The following is a 15824-nucleotide window of genomic DNA, read 5'->3' on the forward strand; positions in this document are numbered from 1 at the left end:
ACGGCGCGTCCCGATCCACGCCGACTAATGACGACGGAGGTGTATCCGTAATGTATACGTTGCGAGTTTGCGACATCCAGCAGCGGCTGGTGCCCGGCCGGTCGTTACCGTAGCGGAAATATTAAAACGTTCCGTCCCAACCGGTCCGTCTAATTAGCATCGGTCGAAATTTCCGAAAACCTTCGAGACGGCTATCATCACAACGAGCGTCGTGATTTTGTGCGTGCGTACACGTATTATTATCGCAATCCATTAATCATTGTGTATATGTAGATTTGTTATTATTTTTTTTTTCTCTGGTTATTGTTTTCCCGTTGATTATTAATTATCGTTCAATCGTTTTCGGGTCCCGCCCTGTGATCGAGCGCGCGCCACCGTCGAGTGTCGACGCGACAACACTACACGAACTACCGTCGCAGCAGCAGGTGCGAAGGATTTGGAGTTTCGACACAACAACACATTACTACTACTATTATTATTATTATTATCATCATCATCATCATCAACAGCGCGACCTGCCTACATACGTTACTCCTTATTTAGAACTGGCCATTTGAAGGCCTAAAGTTTCCTTATATTTTTTTTCTTCGTTTGTTTACAATAAATTCCACTGTGAGTGTTGTGAAGTCACTGTTGTCATTTATGTCACAGTGGTCTTTCGGCCCCCCAACCGTCATCAACTAGTTACGATTGTTGTCGGTACAACAACACTGAATAACCCACGTAAGTACTATCTACTTTAAATTATTTCTGTTAAACTACTTATTATTCGGTAATTAATTTAACCTATTGATATTTTATTAGTAGCAATATATATATATATATCTTAGTATAAAAGTAACCTAAACATTTAAATTAGGTATATCTATTGAACAGTAAAGCCATATAGTTTTAATAGTAAATATAGTACAAGCTGATAAGAAAATATTATTTATTTAGTTCAAGTCCCAATTACTTGGGTAGATATGTAGATTTTTCCTTGAACTTTTGATGTTTTCAATGCTAATTAGAATATAATTACCATGTTAAGTTAGAAAACACTATATAAATGTTCATCTTAATAATTAGTTATTACTAATAAGTTATGATAATAACTATTAATAAAATACCTAATTTATGTATTACTTATACATTTTTTTAGTACATTACCATTATATAAATTTGATTCTTTAAGAAAATTTAAATCAATATATTTTTAAGTACTTCCTAGTTCTGTGTTACCACTAATAGACACCACTGGAAAGCTAAAAAAAAAATGATAGAAAAGACTTAAATTAAAATTGTATTAAATAGTCATAAAAACAAAGCTTAAAAATTTACTGAAATCTAATAAAGATGGGTGTTTGCATTTGGTGTGCCTGTTATAACACAAAATATATTAATTAGTGTTCAATTAGTAATTACTATGTTAACTTTTATTGATTTTAAATCATTCAATAATATTATTAAAATAAAGTTTCATAATTTTTAATTTGGGTATATCTATATACTTTTATAGTGTACCTAGTACCTAGTAGTGTAATGTTATTTATACAATATTCTAAAGTAGCTATGAGCATTGATTTTTAAATATTTTATCAAGGATTTAAGGATTGTAGGTAAATAGTAGGTTAATATACTATTATACTTGTTTATTACAATTCTCAATAGAAGTTAAAGATGTATTTATTATTTAATTTGAATATCTAAATTCTAGGTATAATACATATAAATTATTTTTTATGCATATATATTTTTAAATAATTGAATTATGTTTATAATAATTCATGTACTTTTTCATTACTTAATCAATATGAGCTTTAAATTAAATAGGCAGGCACGTATATGGGGAGGGGGTGGTTTGGAGTTCAACACAACCCTTGATTTACAAGATAAAATTATTGATATTAGACATATGGAATGCCATGTTCTTATCTACATTAAATATAAGCTTTTTGGCCAACTTAATGGACTAATAAAGAAAAAAGCAGGTTCTCACTCTCACAGAAGATTCTAAGCAATAAAGAAACAATTAAATAATATTTGATCACGAGTGAAAAAATATGTAATTAAAAATGATATTGGTTGTGTTTACTAATTAATTTTTTTTATACATACATTTTATATTATTGAATAAAATCCTTTAAAACAAAAAATATATTAAAAAGAGTTTATTATTCTAAATTATATTATGTAGACATATCTATTAATTCTGTATTAGTATTGTACGTTATGTAATGTAATATGTATACTAAAATTAATATTTTTAAAATTATTTTTTACCTGACAAAAAAGATAGATATATAGTTCACTTTTTCAATCAAATATTCAAATATTGAAAATAAACTAATGTACATTATAATATTTTTGATAATTTCATGAGCTTAAATTAATTAATAGGTATTTTTAAATTTTAATTGATATTTTTAATTTCATATCTTAACAAATATTCCATGAAATTGTTGCAAAGTATATCAATAGATACTATAAAAAAGATCATAAACAAATGGTTTTATAATTATTAAGGCTTGAAAATTATTAGTTACATATCTTTTGTATGCTCTTGATTTATACAAGACCAAGTTAAAACAAACTCATTTTATATGATTAAAAACAACAATTTAAAATGCATATTTCTGTTAACTTTGGAAAAAATTGTAAATTCATGTACCTATATCTTCTTTCTAAAGACTTATGTAAAGTAACAAAAAAACAAATTTTACCACTATAACAAACATTTTTGATAGAGCTACTTTTTATTTTTGTTATAGCTGCTACACTAAAATCTTATTATTTAAATCCAATTAATTTTTCATTACATTTATTTAATATTATTGTTTATAATAATATTAATATATAATAAACTAATATAATATACTTATTAATAATTAATATGCATATTTTATTTATTTTAACTTTTTTAATTTCCAAACCTTAATAATCATAAAATATATATATATTGTGTTTATAAATTGTAAAAACAAAATATTTTTAAATGTTATGACTTCTAATTTAAAAACAATTTTATATTTAGTCCAACACATTACTTATGCTGTAATTATTTATTATTTTATTATGTTTATTAGATTAATTGTATTTTGTTTATTTCAGATTATGATATACTATACTGAAATGCATGATTTATGTTTATTTCTGAAAAAACAAGTAATAAATAACAAATATCATAGTAATATATCAAGTTGATAATGAGTACTTGACACAATGGAGAATTTATCACCATTGAATCAACCTAGTAAGCTAATTCGACCACCAACATTAAAACGTGGTCGATCTGGCGATTCACAAGGTGGCAAAGTAAGTCATACAATTTTCAAATAATATTTGCAATACAAGGCCATTATTGTTAGGTTAAACTGTGTATCTTAAAAATATTAACATATTTCATAATAGTAGTTCATTAGCTAAAAATATTTAAAATATTAAAATAGTAGTAAACTTTTTATATTTGGCTTAATACTCTTATTAAATTCCATTTCACTTATCTTTAGTTTAACTGCTATATAATAATAATAACCTACTTTTTCAAAATTTAATTTTTGAGTATCAAAATTTTGAAAAACATTTTGTTTTGAAAGATTTAAATTAAAAATGTAAAAATGTAAACAGAGCCGTGCCGTGGAGGGGGCCTAGGGGGCATGAGCCATGGGCGCATGGTTTAAAGGAGCGCCAAAAAAATTTAAATGCATAATGATAAATAAAATAGGGGCTAATATTTTTAATTTTGCCCTGGGCACCAAATCTTAATGGCACGGCTCTGAATGCAAGTTATTATTTAATAAAATACTCCAAAAATGTTGCCTTACAATGATTTAAACACGTATATTAAAAATGTTTTACTTTTTTAGATAATGAATGTTTTTTTTAAAAATTAATCACCCAGTTTCAAGGTTAGAATGTGTTTTAAATAAGTAGTTTTGTTTAAAACATTTATACATAAATATTTTAGTCAATATTTAAAAAAAAAACATGAAACTGTATCATAATTTTTTTTATGTAATACACGTTTTGTATGTAGTTTAGGGTATATACAACCAATCTATCATCATATAATTTAAAAGCAATTTTTACTTTTAATTATTCTTTCGGTTAGATTTTAAGTTGAATTTGTTTTTAAACTATTGCATACTATTTATATATAACAAATTTTAAATGAATAAAACATATGTTTTTTTATTTATTATTTAGAAAAGATCTGTTTTTTTCCAACCCTATCCAGTACTATGAAAAGAGTTTAATATTAATAATTGATAAACATTAATAAAATAATAAATAAATATTTATATTCATTTTTAGATTAAACTTGAAAGGGTTATTGGGTTGACTGTGTCAACAAACTCATCATTAGATGTTGATAAGAATACTGGAACCATTGCTTATCCAGCTGGGTAAGTTATAATTAGAGTTTTTGCTTAAAGTATTTAACAATTATTAAAACTTTGAGAAACACTAATACTGCTAATAAAATTGTAGATTTTACTTAAATTTTAAAAACTATTTATTTTATAGTCATATTGTATATTCTTTTGGGACGTAATACCTTTCTCCCAAAAGTGTACTTTTCCCTTTTCTATTGATACTCATTTTCACCAAATGAGATGTTGATCATGCTTTTACCAAAAAACTTTATTTCTACTGTTTTTGTTGAAAACAATAATAATATATCTATGTATCAATGTTAAAGTCTTGAATTAGTTGGATACTTATAAATATAATGATATTTTGTGAAAATTATAACTTATAACTAAAAAAAATATTTTAACCTTATAACATATTTTTTTAATTAATTAATTAATGTATGTATATATATATATATACTTTGTTCATAATAAGAAAGAATTTCGGTATTCAACTTCTAACTTGTGTGCAGGATCGTGGCTTCACTGCACAGTAGGCATACATATAGTAAACTTGATGGGGGTGACAAACAAGCATTGCCTGACTGCCATCAAAAAGACAGGTCACCACTGAGGTTTCTTCTTATTGTAAACAGAGCATATTTATTTATATATATATACAAGTAAAAAGAACTCAATTATTAATAATGTATGTATACTATTTAAAATATAAAAACAATTCATATTTAGTAGAAATAAGTACAAACAATAATTAATAAAACTATAAAACAATATAATATAAGTAACTTAAACAATATTCTTAGCATAAATATTGAATGATTTTATGAAATTAAAATCAATAAAATATACATAATATACATAGCTAAAAATACTGTATATGATTTAAATAAAAATAAAACTACAGATTACCTATGACTAATAGATATGATCACAATTTCTGGTATGCACAATGTACATTCTGTTCAGACTTAGCCTTTACTCAGTTCTCAAATTCTCATTAGGTATATTATCAACACTAGATCATATTTTAAAAACTAATTAATCAATAAAAGCAATTTTAATTGATTAAAAACAAAGAAGTTAACCACTGAGTTAAAATATTAGTACTATTGTGATGATATTTTTACAGTATCATATAAAATTATTACGACCTATTAATGAGAACTACAATAGGTATGATAAGCTAGAATTTGGCATAAACACGTACTGATGTGATCATATCTATCTATATACTATTTAGTCATAATATTACTTATAGTTAATATTGTTATTTAAAAATATATAAGTATATATTATACATATTATATATATTTAAGTGTGTTTAATTATATATTACCAATAAGATAAAATAATTATAAACTACACAAATATTTTTATTATATTTTTATTTTTTAAGAAAATTGTATTGTATTTTTATTAATCTTACAAAAACTATTATTTACTTTTAAAATGTTTTTATTTTCTATATTATGTTGTATTTGATCAATCTATGATTTATTATTATTATTATTTACCCAATTATTTTATTAACATTAATAATACACTGTTTTTAATAGTATCTAGTATTTTTAATAAACTCACTAAATTATTGCTTTTAATAGTATAGGAATTATTTTGGTGGAAATGTAGACAATATCTAATTTAGTAAAAAAAGGAAGGTATACTTTTGGTAAAAATGGGCATGGGCTGCACTTTTTTTTAGTATAGTTAACACCACAAAGTTAAATTATTTATTGTATTGTGTGTGTGCTATATTTTGCTTTAAAGTTAATAAAATCATTTTTTTTCCCGTTAGTATGTGTTTCGCTTAATTCTTGAGCTGTAATAGTTTGAACATTGAAAACTAATAAAAACAAAATAAAACACTGTATTGATTACAGTTTTAGTTTTTTGTTTAAATTAGAATATTAAAATTATGAGTTAAATTTATGCTACTAAATTTCAATCAAGCAATTTAATATAATTCAGTTAGTTTATTACAATTATTTTCTATTCTGTCTAAATATATATATATATATATATTATCAAAATTATTTTATTTATTTAAAATGTGAGTACTATATTTAAGTTGTATATTTATATTTATAATATATTTCAATTACAATTATTTTTAGATGTACTGTGGTATTCCACAATCCAGTTTTAGGTACCGAAACACATTTGTCTAACATCTGTAGAAAGTCAATAACATGTTTAACATTTTCATCTGATGGAAGATATCTTGGTACTGGAGAATGTGGTCATCAGTCAAATGTTAGGGTTTGGGACATGGCAGATTTTACCCAAATAGCTGAATTCCCAGGTCATAAATATGGAATAAATTGTGTGGTGAGTTTTAAATTTGATCCAAACCCACTTATTTTATAAAATAAATGTTATTATCATTTTTAAATAATTTTTTATTTGTAGGCTTTTTCTCCCAACCAAAAATATTTAGTTTCTGTAGGATCACAACATGACATGATTGTGAATGTTTGGGAATGGAAATTAAATTTAAAATATGCATCTAACAAAGTGTCTGCTAAAATTAAAGCTATTGCCTTCTCTGATAATGGTAACTTTATAACAATTGGCAATAGACATGTAAAATTTTGGTATTTACAGTCTTCTAGATCAGTTACAGTAAGTTATAAGTTCTGTAATTATTTTGTTATAAATTATAATTTTACCATTATTTCTTATAATTTTAGTACAAAGAACCAGTACCATTAATGGGTCGGTCAGCCATTTTAGGAGAACAACGAAATAATGATTTTATTGATGTTTGTTGTGGACATGGTGAACTAAAAGATTACACCTATGCAATAACAAAATCTGGATTATTGTGTGAATTTAATAATCGTAGATTATTAGATAGATGGGTTGAATTAAAAGTAATTATTAATTACCTTAATGTACTTGCAGTTATTATTTTATTTTATTATTTTTTAGACTACTAGTGCCAACTGTATGGCCATTGGTAATCAGTTTATCTTCGTTGGATGTGCTGAAGGTATTGTAAGGTGTTTCAATCCAGGAACTCTTCAATTTGTAACTACCTTACCACGAACTCATTATTTGGGTGTCGATGTAGCTCAAGGACATGATATTAGGTAATAATTTTAACAAATAAATTATTATTTCTTACTCTAAGATCATCTTAATTATTTAGTCATATGGCCAATATACCACCAAATGCGAAGTATCCTGATGCTATAGCACTTGCTTATGATGAAACTAATATGAAGGTCACCTGTGTTTACAATGATCACAGTTTATATGTATGGGATGTGAAAGATATTAAAAGGGTAAGTGTAATATCTTATTGTTTTTTTTTTCATATCTAATATAATATGTTTTTAATTAGGTTGGAAAATCCAATTCCTTTCTATTTCATTCGGCGTGTATTTGGGGAGTAGAGATGTATCCTGCATTAGACCAAGATTTACAAATTCCAAAAAATTCATTTATAACATGCTCAAGTGATGATACCATTAGAGTTTGGAACCTAGACAGAATAGAATATGATAGAAAATCTCTTTATCAAAAAAATATCTACAGTAATGTAAGCACAAATAATACATTAAATTTTATTTATATATTTAATTGTTAAATTTCCTTGTTCTAGGAACTTCTTAAAATAATTTACATTGATCCAGAACTAAATTTTATTAAGAATACAGAGTTAAACTTAGTTGATAAAAATGACTCATCATCATACGATGGCAGGAATGGTGTTCGAGCAATACGAATTAGTCCTGATGGTGTACATCTTGCATCTGGTGATCGATCTGGTAACATAAGGTAATATTATAAAATTAGAAATGCTATTAACTTTATTCTTATAATTTTTACCTTTGCCATTATATGTTTCTATTATTAAGTTTATAGGATGATACCAAAAGGGCACTCTCCTGTCTTGACTCTCATTTTATCATTCTATGAGAATTACTTATTGTATTATAATATTTACATAAACTACTTACAAATTGTAAATTAACTGTTTTAATTAATGAAATATAATAGGTTCCTGGTTTCAGTGAACATACATTTTATTTAATATTCAAAAGATATTTTTCTGTATATTAATGTTAAAATAAAGTTCTAACTTAAAATTTTTGTAAATTGAATAGGGTTCATGATTTGAAGACTTTACGACAAGTTTGTTTAATTGAAGCTCACGATGCTGAGGTGTTGTATTTAGATTATACTAAGTACAATGATAAGATCAAGTTATTTGCTTCAGCTTCAAGAGATAGATTGATACATGTATTTAATGTGAATAAAGTAAGTAACTGAGTATCCTTTATTAAAACAATTGTTCTTTTAAATAAGTCTTATTAATAAAACAAATATATATTTTTTTCAGGGATATGATTTTACGCAAACATTAGATGATCATTCATCATCAATAACAGCTGTTCGGTTTATAAATTCTCACAATAAACTTCAAATGGTTTCTTGTGGAGCAGACAAATCAATTATATTTCGAAATTACAATGAGGTTAATTTAAAATTGATTATTGTGTATATCACGCTGTTTTAATAAATGTAATATGAGTTAATTATTTGCTTATTATAGTCAGGTGATAAGAACCAAGATAGTTTTGTACATGATCATTATGTATCAGGAAAAACCACATTTTATGATATGGAAGTAGACCCTAAACAGAAACATATTATGACTGCATGTCAAGATCGTAATATTAGAGTATACAATACAACGTCTGGGAAACATACAAAAACATTTAAAGGATCTGTTGGAGATGAAGGCTCACTTATCAAAGTAATCATATTATATTTGTTTCTTTAACTGAACAAAATGTATAATTAATGTATTATTTTTACTGAGTAGGTAGTATTAGACAGAAGTGGATCATTCATAGCTACTAGTTGCACTGACAAAACATTGTGTGTATATGATTTTGTCGCAGGAGAATGTTTGGCTACTATGTATGGACATTCAGAACTAGTTACTGGATTAAGGTTTACTAATGATAGTAAACATTTAATATCAGCTAGTGGAGATGGTTGCATATTTGTTTGGCGAATGCCATCTGACATGATTAAACATGCTAATTCTAATAAGAAACAAATAACTAAAATTGAAAGGTATTATATTTTGATATATTAAATTATGTTTATGATATTATATGCATTGTAAATACATTTTAAAATTAATCTATTATCTAATTAAAAAAAAAAAAATTGTATTCTAAGTTTCAATAAAATATTTTTGAAACCAAAATTCTATTGAATTAATTATTAATCTGAGATACAAATTTACTATAACATTTTAACAATGTATTATGTATATTTTAGACCTGTTCCAGTGTCAATTATTGAAAATGAAAGTATGTCATTTACACATAAAATAGTTGAAGAAAATGAGACAAATACATTTAGTATTCCTGCGTAAGTGACAATTTTTAGCTTAATATAAAAAATGCTAAGTGTTTAATAATTTTTATATAATAGAGATGGCCAATTACCATTATGGGCTAAAAATCAGGTCTCTGATGATATTCCAACAAATACACTGTTAAATAATTCTCAAAATCAAATAAACGCCCCCAAAGGACAATGGGCTCAGAGAGCAACTAGTTCATCAGAACCTAGTAGTATTTTGCAACTACCTATTAATAAAGATGATTCTGATTGTTTTAAAGATGATAGTTCTGTAGATAGTGGTACTGAAACTAGCAGATCAATTTATCCCGAAAGTCAAAAAGAGTCATTAATAGTACCAAAGAAGGTAAATTAATTATATTAAGTTTTTAATATGTTTATAGTACTCAATGTATTTTAATTTTATTATTATTTTTGTAGACAATGCGTATGCCTCCAGTATTTGTTCCACGTGATTTTGAGGAAAATACTTTAACTCATGTAAGTATTATAAGACAAAAAAAATATTGTAATGGAATATGTTGTAGGGTTTTTGTATTACTTTTTTTAATAATTTTCATTATTAAATATAACTTAAATATATATTTTTACAATATTATAATAAATTATTAATGCAATTATATAGTTAACATCTGAAAAAACAAATTCACAAACCATCTCAGATATTCAGCGTATTCGTAATTTAACTGATGACAGTTCATTAGGCAGCTTTAAAAATGAGGTAATTATGAGTTTTATTTAAATGGAAATTAAAGGAAATTAATGAGTATTAAAAATTTTCAGGAATTAGAAAGTAACGATCATGATGGTGACATTGAAGATTCTGAAGGTGAATGGATTGGTAATGAAAAAATTAAAAATACTGTTTTGTATTACCCATCAAATAACGATGATCTTGTCAAGTAAGTTCTTAAATAATTTATCTTTACGACTGATAACATATAAAAAATAATATTTATTTTTATTTAGTGATTATACAATTACAAAGTTAGATTCTGATGCTCTTAGAATGTCTCAAAGAAAATTAAAAGCTATTAAACAAAAAGATCGTTTATTATCATCTGGGCTCACTGATTTATCTAGTCATTCAATGTCTGGCAGTCAAGGAAGTGATGAAGATGATGATGATACTTCAACTCCAAGTGTTGACCACTCAGACAAAAATTTAACAATATTTTCAACTAGGTAAGCAAATTAAAATTTTACTTTTAAATATTATTATTTTGTTGATTATTTATTTGTTTTAGTACTGAAAGATTAGACATGATTGAAAAACGTGAACAATTCTTAAAGAATACTTTTGAATCACTTGGAGGAACTGAAACCGATTTTCAAGACAACAAATATCATTTCCCAAGTAAGTTATAGCTAAAATTATTTAAATAATTCTTTCTGTTATTATCTAATCTGTCAAACTTTTAGGTAAAAGAAGTATATCTTCACAGTACAAAGGAAATAATAACGGCTCTACAATACAACAGAATACAAATATTGAATCTCAGAGTAAAAGAGAAGAACTTCAGCAAAGAATTGAAGAAACTCGAAGAACTTTGCAAAACGTGTGTACCTAAGATTATTTTGTAACTCAAAAATACCCTATGAACTGTTATAATTAATTATTTTATTTTAGTTGGGAGTTCATTCCAATTTAAAAGCTAGTCAAAGTATATGTGATTTAAGTAGAAATTATGGAAAATCCCCATCGAAATTACCAGTTCGTAACCATTTATCAGGTATGCAATGTTATTGATTAAGAATAGTGTTTTTATTTTTAGATTATTTTCTATCCATACATATCTTATATCAATTGTATTGACTATCTTATTCTTTTTACTCTGCAACTCTGCAGTTTTTAATTCAACAATTGATTTACAGTAATTATTCATAATTCACTATTTGTATTTTGTTGTTCTCTTAATAGCATCTCTTGTACCCATATTCTTTCTTAATTTAAATTGTTTTTTTAAAACTCTTAATTATTGAGTATTATAAATATTTAAATAATAATAATATTATATTCAAAATATTAATTAAAAATTGTAAGTTATTTTCAAATTAACTCCATGGTAAATTTAAATTTGGTTTCAGAAATTGTATTGGAGCACTAAGTTAGTTAATACAATTGGTAAAGATTGATACTTAATAAAAATATAAAATAAATAATTTTAAGTGTTTTTTTTTTTTTATTTGTATATAACTAAACACACAGTATGCATGTTTGTGCGTTTTTTGAAATTGTAATATGTTTATTATTACCTATATTTCACTTTCAAATTAAAATATCTCTTAAAACTTACGAGATTCCCTAGAAAATATTCTTACCTTGAAGTATGATGATTGACCAATAAAAATGCTCTAGTATTATAACTTACAACACAAAATGTGTTTTGCTGAGCACGGTGCTCGGGTAGTATATTGTTTTCTGTTAGTTTGTTGACGTAGTATACTATTTACCGGTAAACGGTAAATTGTTACACACCAGAAAACTCCTATACATATCTCTGTTATATTATGTTTTATTTTTTATTTAATTTTACTACGGTGAAGTATTTATGATTTGAATCATTAAAATCAACAACATTAATGGTTGTATAATACTATAATACCTATTATGATAACTGGTTTATCCACTAAGGCAACAATAACTTACTATTTCTGATAAGATAATAATTTACAATATAACACTTTAAAATATTTAACAATGATTATGATCATTTATCAACAATTCATTTAGTAAATTGTAACTTAATAAATTGTAAATATAAATAAATTTTACACTGTTTTTGATGAATGGCATTTTATAGTAAATAACATACTACTCATATATACTATACAAATATTCTTAGTGCAAATTTGTTGTTTCAACCTAAAATTTATTTACTATAGATCATTATATTACAAACTTTCATTTCATTTTATGTTCCTATTTTTAGTTGATAAACAAATAAACGGAGGTGGGACTATACGCAGAGTATGTTCTTTGATAGATTTGTCTACAAGTACACCAATAAAAGATTGCCAACCATATAATGCATTTAATGGAGGTGGTAAGTGATTAAAAACTAGTATTATTTTATGATGTTATTTGTCAAAGCTAATAAATTTATATTTTGTTGATACTAGGTTCAGATAATTCAAAAACAAATTCTAAAAGTTTTTCAAAGAAAACAGGTATCAGTAATATGCATAGAAGTAGTTCTGTCAGTGTATTGGACCAGGTATATTAATTTAACATGTTATGTTCTATAACAAATACATGAGCATATTAAATATGACATTATAGAGTGATTCTGAGAGCGATGCCAGTCAATCTACTACCGGTGGAAAGAAAAACACAACAGCTGTACGAGTCATGAGACCAACAATATCATCACAAAATAAAATTATCATGAATAAATCAAATCTTTTACGTCGAAGAAGCACAATTTCTTCACAATCTACAAGTAAAAAAGTATCCTATAACTATATTAAAACATTTTCTAATCTTAAATTTATTTTTAGCTGCTCTAAATATTATTGGACATAATGAAGATTCTAGTTCAGAAGAATTTTTCACATCTTTACATAATAATAAAACAAATCAAACCATGCATTCCAGAATAAATTCTATTGTACCTAGGTAAATAATCCCTTTATTTCATTTAAACTGATAAATATAAATTTAATTTCTATTTTTTTTTTTAAATTATTTACAGTCGTAACAATTCTTCATTAACTAGAAGTGTGAGTGAAATGAATTTAAAGAGTCCGTCAAGTAAACCATTTGAAAAGTCTAGAAATCGCAGTAATGATTTAACTATGAAAACAAAAAACAGTGGAACAATAGGCCAACAAAAAAACTTAAAGAGTACATTTTTAAATACTATATATTTTCACGAAATTTTACTTACTGAATTTTTAGATTATTTATCTTTGATGGCTGATCAACTGTTTCAAACTACTGACAAAATTTTGGAACATACAAATTGTGTCAATGTCAGTGATAGACGTATAACGAAAGCAGATGTTACTGATGTAATGATAAAACTAGAACAAATTGTCAACAGTGGCGGTATGTTTGGTCATCAAAATTCAAGAGTAGCACTCAATAGTACTCAACAATATTTAGATGTTCTTATTGATTTGATAAAAAAACGTTTATCACTTGAAGTCATTTAAATCACCAATTGTAAAATATTTGCAAACTTTATTTCTCTTGTTTGCTATACTAAAGTTTTAATATCTTTTAAAAAAACGGCCATCTAATAACTAACATTATATTGTCATACGTAATAATTTTAACGATAATTAAATTGTTAGGTGTATAAATGCCCATTTGAGGATATGTATTATTATGCAAGAATATTAATTGAATTATTTTAAAATGAAACAATGGCTCTCTAAGTTTTCTTATTGTTTTTGTTTCATTTTTTTGTTTAAATGATGGAATGATAGACCATTAATATTTTAATATATCATTAAATAACTTAACAATAAATTAGGTCATTTAAAAAATGTTAGTCTTTATTTTTCTTCGGAAATATTAGAACGTTTTACCAAAGAAAAACATAGAAATGATTTTTCCCATTTTATTATTGTTTGACTAGTTTTATTAGCTCGAGTTCCTGATTGTTCTTTATCTATATCAGTCGGTATTTGTGATTTACACGGGGTTTTGAATACTTTTTTTTGTAGATAACATGTTATTTTAATTGTTTACATCAAAGTCCATCGGTGTAAATGGTTAGATGTCATCCGAACTAGCTACGATCAAACTGTACAACATATATTTTTATAATATCATAGCTATTAAACCTAACCTTATGGGAACTAATAGACTAATTTATATAATCCGTCCAAATTCATATATTTATATATATATATATGATGTGTCTCTTTCGAAGGTTTACTAATTTATAGTTGTTTAGTGATGACACTTACATTACCCCTCACCAATCTTCATGGACACTATGTGTAATGAATTATAATCCTGTAATAATTTATGTTATACTAGAATAATTGTATTGTTGTTAAATAGTTTAGTTAAGTCAAAACTGTACGTTTATTTTTAAAATTATATTCTTGTCTTGTTAACCTTTTTTTCTTTTGTTATTTAGATAATTATATTAGTTTAATAATTTTATGTTTCTTTTCCAATTCTAAACGTATTAATTCTAAATGTATTACAGACTACAGTATTACAATATATGTGCCTTTTATTACAGTATATTACTAGTCATGTTAAGTAATAAGGTTTAGTTAAGATAATTAATGCAATATATGCAAGTACTTAACCTTCCATTTATGTATTAGTTATTGTTAATGATGAAAAAATAATGAGAAATTGGATATATTTTGTTTATTGAAGTATTCCATATTTTATATAAAAAAATATTTAATTATTATTATATATAGATATATTTTACTAAATCCGTCCAAATCTTTGAATACGATTTTCCAAAAGACGCTCATTATTTTTATTGCATCTTGACTGACCTTATTAGTTATAATCAACGAGTATTTATGATATTTATTTATTTATTATTGTGAAATAGATTGTCTAAATATATACATTATTATTATATTGGTTATAAACGTTATTATAAAAATTCTATTAATCATTTGTGTATTCATTTTATTTTTCTTAATGACTTGTTTTATACTCGTATAAACAACCCTTTATTCTTTAATAAGCACACATAATTATTGTGTTTTGTGGAAATAGAAAAATACTAAAATGTTTCAAATATGTCTACATTTTATTTAAATTATGATTAATTATTTACAATGTTGAAAAATGGTTTCTTTTTTATTTGATAATTTCCAAATACTACCTATATTATAAGAAAGTGTTATTACCATATACAAAAGATTATAATAATAATTGTTGTTAACAAAAAAAAAAAGATATATATTTTATATACAGTAACAACTAACCGTGATATGAATAAAAAGACTATTAATAAAAAAAAAAAAACATAATATGTGTTATTTCTTAGGTATTTTATATAATAAGTAAATGTATGTTATTATTGTAATACAAGATAAATACTTAATGTACTAAAACTCTAAATAAAACTGTAATGCACCTCAGATTGAGTG

The 15824-nt window shown here is 24.9% G+C and overlaps 1 protein-coding gene across 1 annotated transcript; it reads left to right on the forward strand.

The window, feature by feature from the left end:
* Positions 1-256: 256 nt before the first annotated feature.
* On the forward strand, positions 257-15084 carry LOC113557540 (mitogen-activated protein kinase-binding protein 1). The gene is made up of 29 exons (XM_026963115.2): positions 257-723; positions 3091-3294; positions 4294-4385; positions 6470-6683; positions 6765-6977; positions 7046-7228; positions 7287-7447; positions 7507-7642; positions 7702-7899; positions 7963-8138; positions 8468-8621; positions 8704-8838; positions 8917-9120; positions 9190-9446; positions 9657-9749; positions 9813-10089; positions 10164-10223; positions 10369-10464; positions 10527-10645; positions 10713-10928; positions 10991-11100; positions 11166-11302; positions 11374-11476; positions 12677-12790; positions 12867-12961; positions 13027-13186; positions 13245-13362; positions 13439-13590; positions 13645-15084. The coding sequence occupies exons 2-29, from the start codon at positions 3202-3204 to the stop codon at positions 13899-13901; spliced, it is 4323 nt and encodes a 1440-aa protein (XP_026818916.1). The 5' UTR covers positions 257-723; positions 3091-3201; the 3' UTR covers positions 13902-15084.
* The last annotated feature ends 740 nt before the right edge of the window (positions 15085-15824 follow it).

This window comes from Rhopalosiphum maidis, chromosome 3 (genome assembly GCF_003676215.2).
Source record: "Rhopalosiphum maidis isolate BTI-1 chromosome 3, ASM367621v3, whole genome shotgun sequence".
Classification (NCBI taxonomy): domain Eukaryota; kingdom Metazoa; phylum Arthropoda; class Insecta; order Hemiptera; family Aphididae; genus Rhopalosiphum; species Rhopalosiphum maidis.

What these genes read in the sequence shown, in the direction of transcription:
- LOC113557540 (XM_026963115.2), top strand. Translation starts at nt 3,202, where the DNA reads ATGGAGAATTTATCACCATTGAATCAACCTAGTAAGCTAATTCGACCA. An exon ending in AATAACGATGATCTTGTCAA is followed by an intron (nt 10,646 to 10,712) that starts GTAAGTTCTTAA and finishes ATTTTTATTTAG; the next exon opens with TGATTATACAATTACAAAGT. An exon ending in AATTTCTTCACAATCTACAA is followed by an intron (nt 13,187 to 13,244) that starts GTAAAAAAGTAT and finishes ATTTATTTTTAG; the next exon opens with CTGCTCTAAATATTATTGGA.